The 22,902-nt window shown below is 38.0% G+C and overlaps 1 protein-coding gene across 3 annotated transcripts in view; it reads right to left on the bottom strand.

Moving 5' to 3' along the window:
- The window catches only part of rbms3 (RNA binding motif, single stranded interacting protein), a 283,637-nt gene that overhangs the window by 156,281 nt on the left and 104,454 nt on the right, over positions 1-22,902 (bottom strand). For all 3 annotated transcript variants that reach the window (XM_078791916.1, XM_078791917.1, XM_078791915.1), the window contains one exon: positions 15,056-15,147. In XM_078791916.1, the coding sequence (XP_078648042.1) occupies positions 15,056-15,147 (92 nt within the window). The remainder of the gene's footprint in view (positions 1-15,055; positions 15,148-22,902) is intronic.

Below are 22,902 nucleotides of genomic sequence, written 5' to 3'. Positions count from 1 at the left end.
ACATTTGGGTTTATTTACATTTGGGATAATTTCAGATGTGTGGGTATTGAAAAAAAACCACAAATACTAATATACATGCAAAACATTTTAATGTATGTTAGTGTGACTGGTGCTGTTTTTTGATGCACCGTGAGTGAGTGGACATTTGGGTACATTTCTTATGTTCTGGTGTGAAACTAAACACATATGTACTAATATACATGCAAAACATTTGCATATATATATATATAGTTAAGGCTGGGCTAAAATTTAAAACTTTTGGGGCTCCGGTCCTGATCCGGTGTGGCATGCCGCAAACCGCCACTCTGTGTTTTTTTTAATGTTTATTCTTATAAATACTGTCTGATTACTTCATATAGTTTGTTTTTTGAGTGTACAATGTTGATTAAACGAGACTTGACAATCGTACGTGTTAGTCAGTAGCTAACGCAGCTAACGCAACCACTAAGCTAGACATAATTAGCGCCCTAATTAACAACACTGTAGTATAAAATACCACATAGGTATTATTATTGTTGCACAGACACGTACTAGGAAGTATTCCCAAACCAAAAGCGACCGTTCGTCTCCAACAAACATACAACAACAACAATCTCGTTATTGAGGATCTCCGATGTCTTAAGTTCGGCCAAGGACTGAGGAACTCTGCACCATCTGGTACGATACATTATTTATTTATGTGCTTTTTTTTCCCTTTTTGGTTCAGCTCCCGCATGGATTTGTGAAGCAAACTCTCGTAACCATCTGGAGTGTCAGGTTACGATCAATAAGTCGTATGTTATCAGTAAAAAATCTTAGCTTTGTTCATTAGCTTTCCTGCAAAGACCGAAAGACGGGGACATTTTGTCTTTTTTCTGTGTGGAGATTGTCTCTCCCTCAGCCTCATTTATCTCTCAACTCTTTCTACCTTTATCTTCCTTTTTTTTTTAACGCTGCCTAGTTAGTCTCCGGGATTCTCAAACTCGCTCACGGCTCGGCACGTCCTCCGCTCTGAAATAATTTACCGCAAGCAGCGCTCCTGCAAATGATTGAAGCCTAATTAGATGGCAGAGACAGTGGAAACCAGAGGAGGTGCTTGGGAGCTGGTACTTGTCAGATGGTCTTGTCTCGCCCTCCGCTGGCTTTGTCCTTCAAAAAACTCAGAATTCTGCAGAAACCAACGAGGAGGGCGCAAGACCGCTGATCCTCTCTGAAGCTAATTAAGCTGTGTTGAAATGACACTCGGGACACTATTATGCGCATATCAGCGAATTACATATTTTTGTGTATCATCGCTATGTATTGCTTCCTAGTTGCCGCATAAGCTAATGAAATCAGCCTTCGCAAAAAGCTTTGCAAATAGCAGTCATGATGACTATAAAATGCTTGGCTTCTACCAAGGCCCACTTATTATTCCACTTTGAACAGAAGGAAATGGACCAGTCGTAACACAATGCAATGGTTGTTTACAGGAATACAGTGTAATTAAAATGCCTGTGGCACTGCCTTACCGTACTGTACATAACATTAATTTACTTGAGGATATACATGTTTGTGTTATTAATACATGACTGTTCACAAAAGCACAATATGACCTCGAGATCAACACCTTCTACTTCCTGTGTTGTCATGAGTTAGTTCCTGAATTCGATAGCATTCAATTAAATTTTATTTTTTTTAATTTTTTATTTTTTTTAATTATTATTATTATTATTTTTCAATGCTGTCACTCGTAACTTTCTTTGGCTGCATTTTGGCTAATTGAGCCGAGAAACACTACAGAATTCAAGAATTACCTCATGGCAAAACAAGAAGGTGGTGTTAGGGATGACGGCACATTTGTTTCTACATGTAAAACTATAATTATCAAATTATAAAAGCATCATATTACAGTGTAATTAAAATGCCTGTGGTATTACCGTACTGTACATAACATTAATTTGCTTGAGGAAGTACCGTCTATTAGCCTTAAATAAAATGGCTTTGTTTCATCCAAAAAAACAAACATCTCCCTCTCTCACAGTGCAACCAAAACCAACATGTGTGGGTATCAACATAAAGACATACATACTAACATACATGCAAAATATTTGCATGTTAGTGCAACTTGTGCTGTTTTTTTTTTTTTGGATGCACCGTGAGCGAGGTAGGCACTTGGGTTCATTTCAGATGTGTGGGTATTAAAATAAACACATACATACTAATATACATGCAAGACATTTTAATGTATGTTAGTGTGACTTGTGCTGTTTTGTTGCACCGTAAGTGAGCTAAACATTTGGGTTTCTTTGTATTTGGGATCATTTCAGATGTGTGGGTATTATAATAAACACATACATACTATTATACATGTAAAACATTTTAATATATATTAGTGTGACTTGTGCTGTTTTTTGATGCACCGTGAGTGAGTGGACATTTGGGTATATTTCTTATGTTCTGATATGATGCTAAACACATATGTACTAAAATACATGCAAAACATTTGCATATATGTTATATTTATGTGTGACTTGTGTTATTTTTTTGTTGCACAGTGAGTGAGCTAAGCATTTGGGTTTCATTATTTCAATACCCACACATTTGAAATTCATGCATACTAATATCCATGCAAAACATCTCCAGGGATTGTTAGTGGCAAACTTCTTAGTTGTTGTTGCACCGTGAGCGAGGTAGGCATTGGGTTCATTTCACATGTGCGGGTATAGAAATAAACACATACATACTAGTATACATCTAAAACATTTTAATGTATGTTAGCATGACTTGTGCTGTTTTTTGATGCACCGTGAGTGAGTGGACATTTGTGTTTCATTATTTCAATACCCACACATTTGAAATGCATGCATACTAATATACATGTTAAACATCTCCAGGGAGTGTTAGTGGCATACTTCTTTTTTGTTGTCGCACCGTGAGCGAGATAGGCATTGAGTTTATTTCACATGTGCGAGTATAGAAATAAACACATACATACTAATATGCATGCAAAAAATCTCCAGGGATGTTAGTGGCATACTTCTTATTTGTTGTTGCACCGTGAGCGAGGTAGGCATTGGGTTCATTTCACGTGTGCGGGTATTGAAACAATCACATACATACTAATATACATGTAAAACATTTTAATGTATGTTAGTGTGACTTGTGCTGTTTTTTGATGCACCGTGAGTGAGTGGACATTTGTGTTTCATTATTTCAATACCCACACATTTGAAATGCATGCATACTAATATGCATGTTAAACATCTCCAGGGAGTGTTAGTGGCATACTTCTTTTTTGTTGTCGCACCGTGAGCGAGATAGGCATTGAGTTTATTTCACATGTGCGAGTATAGAAATAAACACATACATACTAATATGCATGCAAAAAATCTCCAGGGATGTTAGTGGCATACTTCTTATTTGTTGTTGCACCGTGAGCGAGGTAGGCATTGGGTTCATTTCACATGTGCGGGTATTGAAACAATCACATACATACTAATATACATGTAAAACATTTTAATGTATTTTAGTGTGACTTGTGCTGTTTTTTGATGCACCGTGAGTGAGTGGACATTTGTGTTTCATTATTTCAATACCCACACATTTGAAATGCATGCATACTAATATGCATGTTAAACATCTCCAGGGAGTGTTAGTGGCATACTTCTTTTTTGTTGTCGCACCGTGAGCGAGATAGGCATTGAGTTTATTTCACATGTGCGAGTATAGAAATAAACACATACATACTAATATGCATGCAAAAAATCTCCAGGGATGTTAGTGGCATACTTCTTATTTGTTGTTGCACCGTGAGCGAGGTAGGCATTGGGTTCATTTCACATGTGCGGGTATTGAAACAATCACATACATACTAATATACATGTAAAACATTTTAATGTATTTTAGTGTGACTTGTGCTGTTTTTTGATGCACCGTGAGTGAGTGGACATTTGTGTTTCATTATTTCAATACCCACACATTTGAAATGCATGCATACTAATATACATGTTAAACATCTCCAGGGAGTGTTAGTGGCATACTTCTTTTTTGTTGTCGCACCGTGAGCGAGATAGGCATTGAGTTTATTTCACATGCGCGAGTATAGAAATAAACACATACATACTAATATGCATGCAAAAAATCTCCAGGGATGTTAGTGGCATACTTCTTATTTGTTGTTGCACCGTGAGCGAGGTAGGCATTGGGTTCATTTCACATGTGCGGGTATTGAAACAATCACATACATACTAATATACATGTAAAACATTTTAATGTATGTTAGTGTGACTTGTGCTGTTTTTTTGATGCACCGTGAGTGAGTGGACATTTGTGTTTCATTATTTCAATACCCACACATTTGAAATGCATGCTTACTAATATACATGTTAAACATCTCCAGGGAGTGTTAGTGGCATACTTCTTTTTTGTTGTCGCACCGTGAGCGAGATAGGCATTGAGTTTATTTCACATGCGCGAGTATAGAAATAAACACATACATACTAATATGCATGCAAAAAATCTCCAGGGATGTTAGTGGCATACTTCTTATTTGTTGTTGCACCGTGAGCGAGGTAGGCATTGGGTTCATTTCACATGTGCGGGTATTGAAACAATCACATACATACTAATATACATGTAAAACATTTTAATGTATGTTAGTGTGACTTGTGCTGTTTTTTGATGCACCGTGAGTGAGTGGACATTTGTGTTTCATTATTTCAATACCCACACATTTGAAATGCATGCATACTAATATACATGTTAAACATCTCCAGGGAGTGTTAGTGGCATACTTCTTTTTTGTTGTCGCACCGTGAGCGAGATAGGCATTGAGTTTATTTCACATGTGCGAGTATAGAAATAAACACATACATACTAATATGCATGCAAAAAATCTCCAGGGATGTTAGTGGCATACTTCTTATTTGTTGTTGCACCGTGAGCGAGGGTTCATTTCACATGTGCGGGTATAGAAATAAATGCATGCTAAACATTTTGCATGTATGTTGGTGTGACTTGTGTTGGTGTGATGTGGGAGTAGGGCAAACGAGAGAGATCTTTCTCCCAATAAACAGCCTAATTAAGATGTTATACCATAAATAGTTTTCCCATTAATTAAAAAAAATATTTTGACGAAATATCTGTTAATATGCAGGGATCCAATAACGATACCGCTGAGCAATCGCTTGCACCCCCCCCCCCAAAATCTCCCCAATTATATTAAGTTTTATTTATCGATACAATATATTTCCCGAAGTATCAACATCGTTAAGTTGCGCCCGGAGGGGAAGCAGCAGGCTTCTGTAACCGCAAGTGTTGTCAGCTGCCATCTGTAACCGCACCGTCAGCCATCCCTTTGAGGCGGAGAGAGGTCACCCGGTGTTGAGTCAGACTGCGGGGTCTACTATATAACGCGGCTAAAAACATCACAGAAGTCACCTTTAAAAAAAAAAAAAAAAAAAAAAGGATAATATGAAGTTTTGCTGACTGACTGCGGAGACCAACCGTAGGGGAGATTGGTGCTAATCGCATGAATATAAATGTGATATTGACTGCGAAGCCGTCCCCTTGAGATAAAAGGAATAGACACAAGTGGAAAAAAAAAAAAAAAAAAGGACGTGAGCATAAACAATGACAGAAGGACCCGAACACGGAGTTAAAGCCTCTTAAAGCATGGTGACTTGGTGTTGATGGGGCCCGATGCCAGCGCTGTGTTACCATAAACATTTGCAGTTGGCTTTATTGAGGCGTTTTAATGATGCTTTTTGCATAATTTCCCCACAGTAATGTGAAATGAAGGGCAGGCAAAGCCTTTATACTGTTTCCTGTAGCTTCAGCAGTCCTTTTTATATATTGGCTATTTTAATGAGGGGACTGACACAGCCGCACGACACTATAGACTTTTCCACTCTGGAGGAAAAAAAAAAAAAAATCATAAAACCTGCCTATACTGCTTATATAAATATTTCATATTTTAATAGCTACAGTAACAAAAAATTGATACAGTGGAACATCAAAACTTTAACGTAATCCATCAGCCTCTCATTTGTTTGTAGAATAGAATATTCCGAGGAAATTTAGTTCATCCATTTCAGGGTCAAAGTCATGTCTTAACTAGCAATATCATTTTATCATAAAAATAAAATGATAAAATTATTTTAAAATGTGGTGCGGTGATGTATGAAGAAACACACCGGTTAGCATGTTTTGTTTTTTTTTTGGTTCATGCAAAAATATGGATATACATGTTTGTGTTATTAATACATGACTGTTCACAAAAGCACAATATGACCTCGAGATCAACACCTTCTACTGCCTGTGTTGTCATGAGTTAGTTCCTGAATTCGATAGCATTCAATTAAATTTTATTTTTTTTAATTTTTTATTTTTTTTAATTATTATTATTATTATTTTTCAATGCTGTCACTCGTAACTTTCTTTGGCTGCATTTTGGCTAATTGAGCCGAGAAACACTACTGAATTCAAGAATTACCTCATGGCAAAACAAGAAGGTGGTGTTAGGGATGACGGCACATTTGTTTCTACATGTAAAACTATAATTATCAAATTATAAAAGCATCATATTACAGTGTAATTAAAATGTACTGTACATAACATTAATTTGCTTGAGGAAGTACTGTCTATTAGCCTTAAATAAAATGGCTTTGTTTAATCCAAAAAACAAACATCTCCCTCTCTCACAGTGCAACAAAAACCAACATGTGTGGGTATCAACATAAAGACATACATACTAACATACATGCAAAATATTTGCATGTTAGTGTGACTTGTGCTGTTTTTTTTTTTGATGCACCGTGAGTGAGGTAGGCACTTGGGTTCATTTCAGATGTGTGGGCATTGAAATGAACACATACATACTAATATACATGCAAGACATTTTAATGTATGTTGTATGTATGTATGTTGATGCACCGTGAGTGAGTGGACATTTGTGTACATTTCTTATGTTCTGGTATAAAACCAAACACATGTGCGGGTGTAGAAATAAACACATGTATACTAATGTGCATGGAAAACATCTCCAGGGATGTTAGTGGAATAATTCTTATTTGTTGTTGCACCGTGAGCGAGGTAGGCAATGGGTTCATTTCACATTTATCAAATTATAAAAGCATTTGTCATCTTTTTTTTTGTTTTTTTTTATTACATTACATTTGTGGGAAGTTATTACCTCTACAGATTTTCACTTTCCCACATATGTAATAATTTCCTGCAAATGTAATAACTATTATTATTAATTCAGTATCACGTTTGCCATAGGCAAATTTTATTACGTTTTGTGGGAAAATTATTACATTTGCGGGATTATTACTAACAAAGCTGCAGATTTGTATTACGTTTGTGGGGAGTTATTACGTTTGTGGGTGTAACACGCATCATCAGGACCAACTAGGGGGGGTTCAGAATCTTGCCCAAAAGTACTTCAACCGAGGATCGAACCAGCAACTTTCAGTGAAACGACCACTCAGCCAACTGAGCCATTTTCTCCCATTTCTGACATTTTTCTACCGCCCAAAAAATAATAATAATAAAAAAAAAGAGTGTGTATAAAAGAAGAGCTTGGGTTTAATCTGGACTGCTATCAGCAGAAGGTGACTTCAGCCAGAATAGAGATGATTTCCATAAAGACTGGCTGTTGTCTGAAAGCAAGCAGCTGTCAGGCGGAATTACCTCTCCAACACAGACACCACAATTGAGGCCACCCTTCCCATAATTCAGTCTGATTGGCTCAAGGGGAAAAATGGCAGCCTGTGGAGAGCGAGGTGAGCGGCGGGTTGACATCTGCAGAAGACGCCCGGCATTTACCCGTTATCATTTGCTGTGTTCATCATTCCCCTGCTTTTCTTGGCTTGGAAAGCTATCTGGGGAATGTGAAAGCTTTTCAGATTTGAATTTTGGAATTTTTAGTGGCATATTCGGATGAGAAAATGTTACGAAAAAAAAAAAAGTCACCAATTTTATTAACCTATTAACCTTGGTCACCCATCCATAGGACTGGTCCTCAGGATTGGTTACTTAAAGGCACTTGAGATTTTGAAAAAAATATAAAATTATGTACAGACTTACCACAAAGTTGCATTCTTTATCTATAAATTCAATATTTTCATAGTTAGAGCAAATAAAACCTTTTTGTGACCGTCTAGATAGAATCCAACATCATCAGAGCCCTCTAGATATGAAATAGCCCCCCTATAGTCACTTGAGATTTGGAAAAAATATAAAATTATGTACAGACGTACCACAAAGTTGCATTCTTTATCTATAAATTCAATATTTTCATAGTTAGAGCAAATAAAACCCATTTGTAAACATCTAGATAGGATCTAACATCATTAGAGCCCTCTAGATATGAAATAGCCCCCCTATAGTCACGTTTAACACTGGTGTTAGCCAATATAATAGATATAATTACAGAAAATAGGACAGCAATTAGACATAGCATAGACTCATATCAATGTTCTCCTTGTTTGGGTGAGAGGCGGGGTACACCCTGTACTGGTGGCACATATAGACAAACAACCATTCACACTAACATTCATACCTATGGACAATTTGGAGTCGCCAATTAACCTAGCATGTTTTTGGAATGTGGGAGGAAACCGGAGTACCCGGAGAAAACCCACGCATGCACGGGGAGAACATGCAAACTCCATGCAGAGATGGCCGAGGGTGGTGGAATCGAACTCGGGTCTCCTAGCTGTGTGGCCTGCGCACTAACCACTTTCTATGCCGCATGTCCTCCAATGAACTGCTTTGCTCAGACACAATGCAGAATGGGAAACTTCAAAACTCATATTGGTACTTCTTTGTATATTTTTAGGTACACCTTTGGAGTGTTAAGTTACTGTGTGATGAGTTTAGTGTTTTTTTGCTAGCATAAACATGACTAAATAAATGTTGTTTTTTTATATAATAGACATGTTTTTGGAATGTGGGAGGAAACCAGAGTACCCGGAGAAAACCCACGCATGCACGGGGAGAACATGCAAACTCCACACAGAGATGGCCGAGGGTGGAATCGAACTCGGGTCTCCTAGCTGTGTGGCCTGCGCACTAATCACTTGTCCTCCAATGAACTGCTTTGCTCAGACACAATGCAGAATGGGAAACTTCAAAACTCATATTGGTACTTCTTTGTATATTTTTAGGTACACCTCTGGAGTGTTAAGTTACTGTGTGATGAGTTTAGTGTTTTTTGCAAGCATGAAAATGTTTTCTATAATAACATGCAAACTCCACAGAGATGGCCGAGGGTGGAATCGAACTCGGGTCTCCGAGCTGTGTGGCCTGCACTCTAACCACTTTTCCACCGCGCAGCCACTTTTGGGTGTTTTTTCCTGTGTAATTAAAACAGGTAACCTTTTTTTCCAGTATGAACGATACAAATACATTAGCAAACAACACAATCGTACACATAAAGATGTAATGTAGCACTCGAACGCGCACACACACTCCACAGCCGTGCCGAGCGCTCTTACGCTCTTATCTGCGACTTGTGGGAGGTGAGTGACAGGAGAAGAAGGCACATGGGGGGGGAAGTGTCCTTTAGGTGTCTTAATTATGGCTCCTCTCCTCCATCCCCCGGGGGAGGGCAAGACAAAAAACGGGGAGGGGGGTGGGGGCAATGTTTCATCTATGGTGGCTTGGTATTTCACAATCCGAGGGGAGTAAGAGGAGTAGCTTCAGTGGAAATCAAAAACCTTCTCTCCACAGCTGTGTTTAAAATGTGTCGTCTTTGTAGGAAATGGGGTTTAAATGCAAAAAAAAAAAAAGATTGATTACTGTGATGGTTTCACTTAATGAGCTCAATGCCTGCGGCTCTCATTTGCGCTTTATCTATTACTTTGCAGTGGAGAGATATAGGCGGTAAAATAGAAGGAGAGTATATTACAGAGACCACCAGTTACTTAGGTAGGCCACACCCCTTCCTGTCTGATGGGCCTTTTTGTCTTCAATTCCACCCTCGGCCATCTCTGTGTGGAGTTTGCATGTTCTCCTCTGTGCATGAGTGGGTTTTCTCCGGGTACTCCGGTTTCCTCCCACATTCCAAAAACATGTCTATTATAAAAAAAAATAACATGTCTGTGTCTATTAGTTTATTTAGCCATGTTTATGCTTGCAAAAAAAACACTAAACTCATCACACAGTAACTTAACACTCCAAAGGTGTACCTAAAAATATACAAAAAAGTACCAATATGAGTTTTGAAGTTTCCCATTCTGCATTGCGTCTGAGCAAAGCAGTACATGTGGCATAGAAAGTGGTTAGCGCGCAGTCCATACAGCTAAGAGACCCGAGTTCAATCCCACTCTCGGCTATCTCTGTGTGGAGTGTGCATGTTCTCTTCGTGCATGCGTGGGTTTTTTCCGGGTACTCCGGTTTCCTCCCACATTCCAAAAACATGTCTATTATAAAAAACAACATGTCTATGTCTATTAGTTTATTTAGCCATGTTTATGCTTGCAAAAAAACCCACTAAACTCATCACACAGTAACTTAACACTCCAAAGGTGTACCTTAAAATATACAAAAAAGTACCAATATGAGTTTTGAAGTTTCCCATTCTGCATTGTGTCTGAGAAAAGCAGGACATGTGGCATAGAAAGTGGTTAGTGCGCAGTTCATACAGCTAAGAGACCCGAGTTCAATCCCACTCTCGGCTATCTCTATGTGGAGTTTGCATGTTCTCCCCGTGCATGAGTGGGTTTTTTTCCGGGTACTCCGGTTTCCTCCCACATTCCAACAACATGTCTATTATAGAAAACAACATGTCTGTGTCTATTAGTTTATTTAGCCATGTTTATGCTTGCAAAAAAACCACTAAACTCATCACACAGTAACTTAACACTCCAAAGGTGTCCCTAAAAATATACAAAAAAGTACCAATATGAGTTTTGAAGTTTCCCATTCTGCATTGTGTCTGAGAAAAGCAGGACATGTGGCATAGAAAGTGGTTAGTGCGCAGTCCATACAGCTAAGAGACCCGAGTTCAATTCCACTCTTGGCTATCTCTGTGTGGAGTATGCATGTTCTCCCCGTGCATGCGTGGGTTTTCTCCGGGTACTCCGGTTTCCTCCCACATTCCAAAAAAAACATGCTAGGTTAATTAGCGACTCCAAATTGTCCATAGGTATGAATGTGAGTGTGAATGGTTGTTTGTCTATAAGTGCCCTGTGATTGGCTGGCCACCAGTCCAGAGTGTACCTTGCCTCTCGCTCGAAGACAGCTGGGATAGGCTCCAGCACCCCCCGCGACCCTCGTGAGGATAAGCGGTAGAAAATGAATAAATGAAGTTAGTATTATAGGTCAGTGCTTCTGGTTGTGGTTAGGCCAGCAGAGAAGATTTTGGAGGCCCTGACGGCTTTGCTTGCTTTTTACTGTTTTACACTTGGTTCACACATAAGAACAAAAAAAACGTCTTTGCCGTTAAAGTGAATGAAAATATATTTTTCAATTATTTCCTAAATCCAAACAAATGAACCAGCATCCTATTTTCCTTACATACCGTTTTTTTTCATCGTCCATACACAAAATGTATGAAAAACCATGGACATCAAGACTGAGGACGGAATCAGCAATCGTCAAGGCTCAGCAGGGTTGTTCCACACGCGTGATAGCCGAGCATGCCCATGCTAAAAATCAGGCTATTTTTGTGTCCGAGTCCCTCCATGTCGTCCGCATTAAAGCAATGAATATGCTGATAGCGTTGAGTGATTTTTTTTCTCACTCCAGATGCTGTTTATTTTATCCGATCTTGAAAATCCGGGCCTGTCTCCTTTTTTACGGAGAAGAAATAGCGATGAGATGGAGAATGACAATGGCGGCCGGTGAAGATGACAGACTTGATGATAACAATGAAGGTGGCAATTATTTTGATCAAATGGGATGGGGGGGGGATCTGAAAGCGGGAGATGATATTCTCCACAGTGCTCAGGTGTGCCATTTCTCAAATGTGCCATTTAGCTCTTTCCTCTCTTCCCCCAGCAGTGTCCTTCTTCTAATATTTATAAGAGGCCGTCCTCTCGGAATACAGATAAGATGTCTTGCTCTTTTTTTTTTTTTTTTGCCTGTATCATTTTTTAAAACCATACTTGGCATCGCTTCCCTTTTATGGGTCAATATTGTCAGGTATAGCCATCTTTTTGGCGCCGGTATTGAATTGCTGACCGTTTGCATGTGTGTTGTGCTCACGCAAAAAAAAAAACAAAACAAAAACGATACGGCAAATGCTCTGTGCTATGCCTCTCTGCTTTTATCACACTTTTGAGAGACATTAAGGAGTCATTTGCTTTTATAGACTCCCATTGCATTTCTCTAATACCTCTACCAGCTATCAGCGACTTCGCTAGTCGTCCTCCAGCGTACCTCCTCTTCACCTCGTTGGGTTACTTGTTAAAATATTCTCCCAGGCTAACTCCGACCAGATCTCCTTGTAACAGTGCATGGAATCCATGACCCCTCTAGTATGGTAATGGTAATGGTTTTATTTCATTTGAACATGCATCAGATTACAATTGAATGCATCCCATAATCAGTTCACAGTTCCACATGTCCAAAAGGAGTAGGAAGAAGCAAAGCTTATTAACTCCTACCCCTCCATCTGGTACTTTTACAATCAGTAACTGTTACATTTGTTCACTTCCTGCTTTCCTAACATAATTGAAATTTGTTTTTTTTATTATTTTTTTATTAATTCCAATTTTTATCATAAAAAATAGTTTTCTAAAATTAAAATTAAAATTAAAATTAAAATTAAAATTAAAATTAAAATTAAAAGACAGCTGGGATAGGCTCCAGCACCCCCCGCGACCCTCGTGAGGAAAAAGCGGTAGAAAATGAATGAATGAATGAATTTAAATTAAAATTAAGATGAAAAATTAAATTATATTAAGATGAAAATTTAAATTAAAATTTAAAAAAAATAAATTACATTAGGAAAGCAGGAAGTGAACAAATGTAACAGTTACTGATTGTAAAAGTACCAGATGGAGGGGTAGGATTTAATAAGCTTTGCTTCTTCCTACTCCTTTTGGACATGTGGAACTGTGAACTGATTATGGGATGCATTCAATTGTAATCTGATGCATGTTCAAATGAAATAAAACCATTACCATTACCATTACAATAAGGTTGAACTCCCAATTACATGACTTCCAATTATAAGTCCCACTTTGCTGTCCAAACTCGGGGTTACACACCCACTCGTTATACAGTAGACACACACAAAAAAAACAAACACCATAAACTCTTTGCCCTTGTTCTCTCTCCCTATTATAGTGTCAACAGACGCTTTGCAATCTGTGTTCCTTCAATCTAATAAAAAACCCTAACAACAATATAATTAGCCACTTGTCAAAGCCACTTATATGACAATGTTGGCTTGGAACAGGGGGTTGTCAGCATCAGCATCACAGCATCAGCAAATCAAAACAACAGCATTTTATTGGAAAAATGTTACATTTGTTCTCTTCCTGCTTTCCTAATATAATTTAAGTTATTCTTATTTTTTTTAACTTTATTTTATTATAATTTTATTATATTGAATTATATTATATATTTTATATTAAATTAAATATTGAATATATTTATTTTATTTTATTATTTAAAAAAAAATTGCCACATACCGAAGTACGAGGTGATATATGAGCATCCAATGACATAATGGGTACCATAGTAAGTGTCAATATAGTGATATATATAGCACATCATGACTGGTTCAAGACTCTTCATCCTTGTATTTAGCAAACATCAACTGCTTGTATTGTTTCTTGAATTGGCTCATCGTTGTGCATTGTTTGAGGTCCTTACTCAATCCATTCCATAGTTTGATTCCCACATACTGAAATGCTATGGCTTTTTTAACGTAGTCCTAGCATATAAGTGTTTCAAATGTACTTCTTCCCTGAGATCATATTTCTTTTAGTTATTAATGTCCGGTTCCTGATCCTATCCATCCTGGTCACTCCCAATGAGAACCTCAGCATCCTCATCTCTGACATGTCCCAACCATCTCAGTCTGGCCTCTCTGACTTTATCTCCAAGGCCTCTAATATGTAATGTCCCTATGATCCTATCCATCCTGGTCACTCCCAATGAGAACCTCAGCATCCTCATCTCTGACATGTCCCAACCATCTCAGTCTGGCCTCTCTGACTTTATCTCCAAGGCCTCTAACATGTAATGTCCCTATGATCCTATCCATCCTGGTCACTCCCAATGAGAACCTCAGCATCCTCATCTCTGACATGTCCCAACCATCTCAGTCTGGCCTCTCTGACTTTATCTCCAAGGCCTCTAACATGTAATGTCCCTATGATCCTATCCATCCTGGTCACTCCCAATGAGAACCTCAGCATCCTCATCTCTGACATGTCCCAACCATCTCAGTCTGGCCTCTCTGACTTTATCTCCAAGGCTTCTAACATGTAATGTCCCTATGATCCTATCCATCCTGGTCACTCCCAATGAGAACCTCAGCATCCTCATCTCTGACATGTCCCAACCATCTCAGTCTGGCCTCTCTGACTTTATCTCCAAGGCTTCTAACATGTAATGTCCCTATGATCCTATCCATCCTGGTCACTCCCAATGAGAACCTCAGCATCCTCATCTCTGCTAGTACCTCCAGTTCTGTTTCCTGTCTTTTTCCTCAATGGTCTCTCAGCCAAATAAGGTTCAAACAACTCCAAACATCTACATTATATAATAGTAGAAGTAGTTCCCAATCAATATTTATCTAATGACATAACAAAAATACATCTAAATTACCAGAGATTTCTCCTCAGTCAGCCATTGTGGTGTAACTTATCTAGCGAAACAGATTTGCTTTGATCAACCAATCAGTGCTGGGTGCCCGCAAGAAGGATTTATAAGTGTAAATAAGTGTATTTATAACATATAAGTGTTTCAAATGTACTTCTTCCCTGAGAAGTACTGCACACTATGTGCCGTATCCTGTATGATTTTTAAACAAGTGGGAAAAAAGGTGTGTGTTGTTGCTAATGATAGCACACACACACACACACACACACACACACACACACACATAAGTAAAGCAGTATGGCGGCCTTACCTTGGCCATTTGCGCCTGCACTCCGGTCGCTTTCAGAGACAACACCGCTTTCTGTGCTGCAGCTGGGCTGTCAAAATCAACAAAGCCGTAGCCTGGAGAGAGAAAGAGAGAGAAGAGAATAAGAAATTCCAAAGAGAGAAAAGAGGGGAAATAAATACAGACAGGCATTAGTAAATAAGAAAGCAAAAAAAAAAAAATGTAAATGACTAACAAGGAGAATGACAGACGCTTGGTAATTGTAGCAGTAATAGGTTAGTAACACGACTACAGAGCCTGCCAGTTCTTATATCTGTTGAGTACTACATTGTTTGATAATTAGCCGCGCTGACGTTCGGGGAGATGCTATGCATCTTAATTAGAGGCACGGATGAGCGATTTTCTAATAACAAACTGCAGAACCCTGTTCAACCCAAACCTTCCCCACATGGAGAGAAGATTGCATAATGATGAAGTACACAGTGCCGATACAGACCCCGACTGTGTATTTTGTCTTGTATAGACATACATACATAGTACATTGTTTTATTAAAGGATAATTATTTATGAATGGATTAGTTTCATAGTTGTGAGCAAAAAACCTTAGAAACTTCGAAATGTATTTTTTAACATTAGAGCCCTCTAGATATGAACTAACACCCCTAAAGTCATCTTTAATCTTGTATTAGCCAATATAGTACACATAGTAAGAAAAAAATCTTATTTATGAATGGAATAGTGTTATAGTTTTAAGCATATAAAACCTTACAACCTTCAAAATTTGTTTTTTTAACATTAGAGTCCTCTAGATATGAACTAACACCCCTAAAGTCACATTTAATATTGCATTAACCAATGTAGTGCACATAGTAAGAAAAAAACTCTTATTCATAAATGGAATAGTTTCATAGTTTTGAGCATATAAAAACTATACAACCTTCTAAATGTTTTTTTTACATTAGAGCCCTCTAGATATAAACTAACATCCCTAAAGTCAACTTAGATCTTGCATTAGCTAATATAGTACACATAGTAATAGAAAAAAAGTCCTTATTCATAAATGAAATAGTTTCATAGTTTTGAGTATATAAAATCTTACAACCTTCAAAATTTTTTTTTTTTAACATTAGAGCCCTCTAGATATGAACTAACATCCCTAAAGTCAACTTAGATCTTGCATTAGCTAATATAGTACACATAGTAAGAAAAAAAATACTATTTATAAATGGAATAATTTCATAGTTTTGAGTATATAAAACCTTACAACCTTCTAAATGTGTTGTTTTTAACATTAGAGCCCTCTAGATATGAACTAACACCCCTAAAGTCACCTTTACTCTTGTATTAGCCAATATAGTACACATAGTAAGAAAAAAATACTATTTATAAATGGAATAATTTCGTAGTTTTGAGCATATAAAACCTTACAACCTTCTAAATGTGTTTTTAACATTAGAGCCCTCTAGATATGAACTAACACCCCTAAAGTCACCTTTACTCTTGTATTAACCAATATAGTACACATAGTAAGAAAAAAATACTATTTATGAATGGAATAATTTCATAGTTTTGAGCATATAAAATCTTACAACCTTCTAAATGTGTTTTTTTAACATTAGAGCCCTCTAGATATGAACTAACACCCCTAAAGTCACCTTTACTCTTGTATTAACCAATATAATACACATAGTAAGAAAAAAAAATACTATTTATAAATGGAATAATTTCATAGTTTTGAGCATATAAAACCTTACAACCTTCTAAATGTGTTGTTTTTAACATTAGAGCCCTCTAGATATGAACTAACACCCCTAAAGTCACCTTTAATCTGGTATTAGCCAATAAAGTATTCTGAGTAAGAGAGAAAATTCCTTATTTATAAATGGAATAGTTTCAAAGTTTTGAGCATACAAAAACCTTACCAACTTCAAAATGTGTTTTTTAGCATTAGAGCCCTCTAGATATGAACTAACACCCCTAAAGTCACCTTTAATATTGTATTAACCAATATAGTACACATAGTAAGAAAAAAATTCCTTATTTATAAATGGAATAGTTTTATAGTTTTGAGTATACAAAAATCTTACAACCTTCAAAATGTGTTTTTTTAACATTAGAGCCCTCTAGATATGAACTAACAACCCTAAAGTCACTTTTAATCTTGCATTAGCCAATATAGTACACATAGTAAGAGAAAAAATTCCTTATATATAGTTTCATAGTTTTGAGCATACAAAACCTTACAACCTTGCAATATTTTTAAAAAACCCTGGAAGAGTGAAAACCGCAAAAAAAGGGCCAACAGTCGCCTCGTCAATATGCTAATCATCGAGGCTGTGTCACAGCTCAGAGAAGACGAGGCTTTGATACAAACGAGAGTGGGTGGGGGTCTGTTTACAGAGCAGCGTGAGCGTATGTGACAGAGAGGGGACAGAAACGCAAACTTTCTCTGACAAAAGCTCTGCAGGAAATTGGTCCTGTATCAGACATTTGTGTTTGTTTTTGTGTTTTCGATGCTTTTTCTCGTGTATTTGCATCATCTGGGGAGGGACGTTCATGTTTAATAGGTTTTTCCTACCCCAAGGCCATTACCAAAAAACAGGTAAAAAAAAAAAGACCAACATGATGCATAGCATGCTAAAGGTATCACTATCATTTCCTATGGCACTTGTCCTAATTAGTATTGCGCAATATGCTGGAGCCTATCCCAGCTGACTTTGAGTGAAAGGTTGTGTAGACCACAAACCCATCGCCGGCCGATCGTAGCCAACTTTTTACACTCGCAACTATTAACCTGTATACTAAACATGCAGGCTGCACAGTGGTCGAGTGGTTAGTGCTAGGAGACCAGGGTTCAATTCCACTCTCGGCTATCTCGGCTGTGTGGAGTTTGCATGTTCGCCCCGTGCATGCGTGGGTTTTCTCCAGGTACTCCGGTTTCCTCCCACATTCCAAAAACATGTCTATTAGTATATTTAGCCATGTTTATGCTTGCAAAAAAACACGAAACTCATCACACAGTAACTTAACACTCCAAAGGTGTACCTAAAAATATACAAAGAAGTACCAATATGAGTTTTGAAGTTTCCCATTCTGCATTGTGTCTGAGCAAAGCAGTTCATTGGAGGACATGCGGCATAGAAAGTGGTTAGTGTGCAAGCCTCACAGCTAGGAGACCCGAGTTCAATTCCACCCTCGGCTATCTCTGTGTGGAGTTTGCATGTTCTCCCCGTGCATATGTGGGTTTTCTCCAGGTACTCCGGTTTCCTCTCACATTCCAAAAACATGTCTATTAGTATATTTAGCCATGTTTATGCTTGCAAAAAACACTAAACTCATCACACAGTAACTTAACACTCCAAAGGTGTATGTACCTAAAAATATACAAATAAGTACCAATATGAGTTTTGAAGTTTCCCATTCTGCATTGTGTCTGAGCAAAGCAGTTCATTGGAGGACATGCGGCATAGAAAGTGGTTAGTGTGCAAGCCTCACAGCTAGGAGACCAGAGTTCAATTCCACCCTCGGCTATCTCTGTGTGGAGTTTGCATGTTCTCCCCGTGCATATGTGGGTTTTCTCTGGGTATTCCGGTTTCCTCCCACATTCCAAAAACATGTCTATTATAGAAAAGAACATGTTTATCTCTATAAGTTTATTTAGCCATGTTTATGCTGGCAAAAAAAACACTAAACTCATCACACAGTAACTTAACACTCCAAAGGTGTACCTAAAAATATACAAAGAAGTACCAATATGAGTTTTGAAGTTTCCCATTCTGCATTGTGTCTGAGCAAAGCAGTTCATTGGAGGACATGCGGCATAGAAAGTGGTTAGTGCACAGGCCTCACAGCTAGGAGACCCGAGTTCAATTCCACCCTCGGCCATCTCTGTGTGGAGTTTGCATGTTCTCCCTGTGCATGCGTGGGTTTTCTCCAGGTATTCCGGTTTCCTCCCACATTCCAAAAACATGCTAGGTTAATTAGCGACTTCAAATTGTCCATAGGTATGAATGTGAGTGTGAATGGTTGTTTGTCTATATGTGCCCTGTGATTGGCTGGCCACCAGTCCAGGATGTACCCTGCCTCTCGCCCCCCGAAGACAGCTGAGATAGGCTCCAGCATCCCCCACAAAAATTGCTTCTACAAGCCTGACATAGAGTATAATTGTACTTCATTGAACGTCAAGGTCATGGTTGAAAGGATTGAATGAAACGTGAAGCCATACAACAGAGTTGTTTGATCATGTAGTAAGTACACCATGCATTGATATTTAATGAGATAATCTATGGATCTAATAGAAAAAATGGCCTTACTTTCACCTCCTCCTGACGCCCTCCAAACGCTGACATCTCATTTGTCTTGCTACAGTAAATGAGAAGGTCGCTATTACGAGAACCACACACATCCCAAATTACGGTGAGACCTGAATTTCTAACATTGGCCAGCAGTTCGCACCTACTGAATTATTCTCTTCTGATTACACTTTTTTTCGGAAACCGTGCATCAGAGAGCAGTGTTAAATGCTTTTTACCAAATTGTAATTAACACAGAAGTGACCCCCCCCCCCCTTCTCCCACCCATCCATACTTCCGGCGATTGCAATAACTCATAAATCACAGCTGTGGATTTCATTCCCGTCACTTTGGTCCCTGCATGTGAATTTCCAGATGGGTCTTAGTGGCCGTACATTTCAGGGAAAATATGATACAGGACGAAATATAAGGGATGATGTGGGGGTGGATGGTAATGGTAATGGTTTTATTTCATTTGAACATGCATCAGATTACAATTGAATGCATCCCATAATCAGTTCACAGTTCCACATGTCCAAAAGGAGTAGGAAGAAGCAAAGCTTATTAAATCCTACCCCTCCATCTGGTACTTTTTACAATCAGTAACTGTTACATTTGTTCACTTCCTGCTTTCCTAATATAGTTTAAGTTGTTTTTTCTGTTTTGTTTTTTTTTTTGTTTTTTTACTAATTTTTATTTTTATTTGCACTCTGGTTTCCACCCACATTCCAAAAACATGCTATGTTAATTGGTAATGGTAATCCATTTGTTAATTTCCTACTTTCCTAATATATTTTAAATTGTTTTTTTTTTTGTTTTGTTTTTAGGTTTTTTGTTTTATTTGTTTTTTAATTTTTATTTTTTTTAAATTTTTTTAATTTCTTTTTTATTTTTTAACTTTATTTTTACTACTATTTTTTTTTATTTGTATTTGTAATCCGGTTTCCTCCCACATTCCAAAAACATTCTATGTTAATTGGTAATGGTTTTATTTCATTTGAACATGCATCCGATTACAATTGAATGCATCCCATAATCAGTTCACAGTTCCACATGTCCAAAAGGAGTAGGAAGAAGCAAAGCTTATTAAATCCTACCCCTCCATCTGGTACTTTTACAATCAGTAACTGTTACATTTGTTCACTTCCTGCTTTCCTAATGTAATTTAAGTTTGTGGGGTTTTTTTTGTTTTTTATTATTATTTTTTTTTAATCCTAAAAAATAATTTTAATTTTAATTTTAATTTTAATTTTAATTTTAATTTTAATTTTAATTTTAATTTTAATTTTAATTTTAATTTTAATTTTAATTTTAATTTTAATTTTAATTTTAATTTTAATTGGTACCATAGTAAGTGTCAATATAGTGATATATATAGCACATCATGACTGGTTCAAGACTCTTCATCCTTGTATTTAGCAAACATCAACTGCTTGTATTGTTTCTTGAATTGGCTCATTGTTGTGCATTGTTTGAGGTCCTTACTCAATCCGTTCCATAGTTTGATTCCACATACTGAAATGCTATGGCTTTTTAACGTAGTCCTAGCATATAAGTGTCTCAAATGTAGTTTAGGATGGACAGAATTGCAATATTTGCAAGAAATATAAATGCGAGTGTGTGCAAGTAAAATAGAGTTAGGAGTGAAAAGGGGGGGGGGGGGGAATGGCAGCAGCTCTGGTATGCTGCCAACCTTTGAGAGATTTGTTACTGTGGAGAGGATTATGGTGGCTGTGAAATGGGGCTGTGTTAATATGCTGTGTGTTGCGCAGCACAATGTGGGCCAGCCAGCTTCTGAGTCTTTGAAAAATCAAAAGCCCGTATGACGGAAAACTGAAAATGACTTAGTGATGTTCTTGAAAGAATTTGCTCTCAAGTCGCCGTGTGTGAGAGTGGGTGCTTGCATGTGGCACTTTCTGAATCATGCCCTCCTAAATAAATTACCATTTGATTAATTATTTGACGAAAGCCTGAGTTGTCATTAAAGTACAATGGCCTCTTTAACCCTTGCATGTTGTTCATATTTCATGGCTTCAAATAATTCTAATGAATTTCTCCTTGGACAAACAACCATTCACACTCACATTCATACCTATGGACAATTTGGAGTCGCCAATTAACCTAGCATGTTTTTGGAATGTGGGAGGAAACTGGAGTACCCGGACAAATCCCACGCATGCACAGGGAGAACATGCAAATTCCACACAGAGATGGCCGAGAGTGGAATTGAACTCAGGTCTCCTAGCTGTGAGGCCTGCGCACTAACCACTTTCTATGCCGCATGTCCTCCAATGAACTGCTTTGCTCAGAAACAAAGCAGAATAGGAAACTTCAAAACTCATATTGGTACTTCTTTGTATATTTTTTAGGGACACCTTTGCAGTGTTAAGTTACTGTGTGATGATTTTAGTGTTTTTTTTTTGCAAGCATAAACATGGCTAAATAAACTATCCAATGTCCAAGTATCCATGTCCAAGCGGAGAATCGAACCCAGGTCTTCCCGATGTCCTGACAATACCGGTTACGAATCTCACAAGATTAAAATGTTCGTTCATTTTCTACCGATTATCCCCATGAGGGTTGCGGGCGTGCTGGAGCCTATCCCAGCTGTCTTGGGGCGAGAGGCGGGTTACACCCTGGACTGGTGGCCAGCCAATCACAGGGCACATATAGACAAACAACCATTCACACTCACATTCATACCTATGGACAATTTGGAGTCGCCAATTAACCTAGCATGTTTTTGCAATGTGGGAGGAAACCGGAATACCCGAAGAAAAACCACGCATGCACAGGAGAACATGCAAACTCCACACACCAAGGGTGGAATTGAACCCTGGTCTGCTAGCTGTGAGGTCTGCGCGCTTACCACTCGTCCGCCGTGCAGCCCTTTTTTTAAAGTTGTTGTTCAAATTACATGTTTAGAGTTAATAACTGTTGCATGTTAAGTTGCTGTGTGATGATTATGGCCACGTCTGATTTGCAATCAGCAAAATAATTTCCCACTCATGCTCATTGGGTTTGTCTTCTATTTATTTTGTCCAGACATGCACAGGGGACAACATGCAAATATCAAGCAGAGAATCGAACCCAGGTTTTCTACTGATGGTGGCCTTGTTTGAGAACTGTCGATATTGAATTATAATATACTTTGAGATTATAATAGCAGAAACTGATAGGCAGTACTAAGTATTTTAAAATATAGCATCTGGAAAAAACCACAATTTACAAATTTAATATTCACCCCAACCATCAAGAGTGCGCTTATCAAACTTTCAGGAGTATTTTAGAGAACGCTGACCTAAATTTTTGGCAAGCTTGAGTGCAGGAAGATGGCTGTGAGGAACAGCCTGTTTGCAATTGAAAAACGGAGGGGGGGGGAGGAGGTTTACTGGGGGGGGGTCACTTGAATCAAGTCAGGAAGACCGAATTGACAGTAAACTGCCTCCGGTAATAAAAAGCAGCTGGATGTCTCCAGTGTGCAGTTATTGTATCTGATATGCATAAAGACTGTGTAAAATGTGTGATCTGTAGCCACGGGCTAAACTATTTATGGACTGTTAGGTTGGAACACAGAAT

Source organism: Doryrhamphus excisus, linkage group LG7 (genome assembly GCF_037039965.1).
Source record: "Doryrhamphus excisus strain RoL-2023G ecotype Guam linkage group LG7, RoL_Dexc_Guam_v1.1, whole genome shotgun sequence".
In the NCBI taxonomy this organism is placed as follows: Eukaryota; Metazoa; Chordata; class Actinopteri; order Syngnathiformes; family Syngnathidae; genus Doryrhamphus; species Doryrhamphus excisus.
Note: the sequence above shows the minus strand (reverse complement) of the source record. Positions and strands in the feature narration are given on the sequence as shown.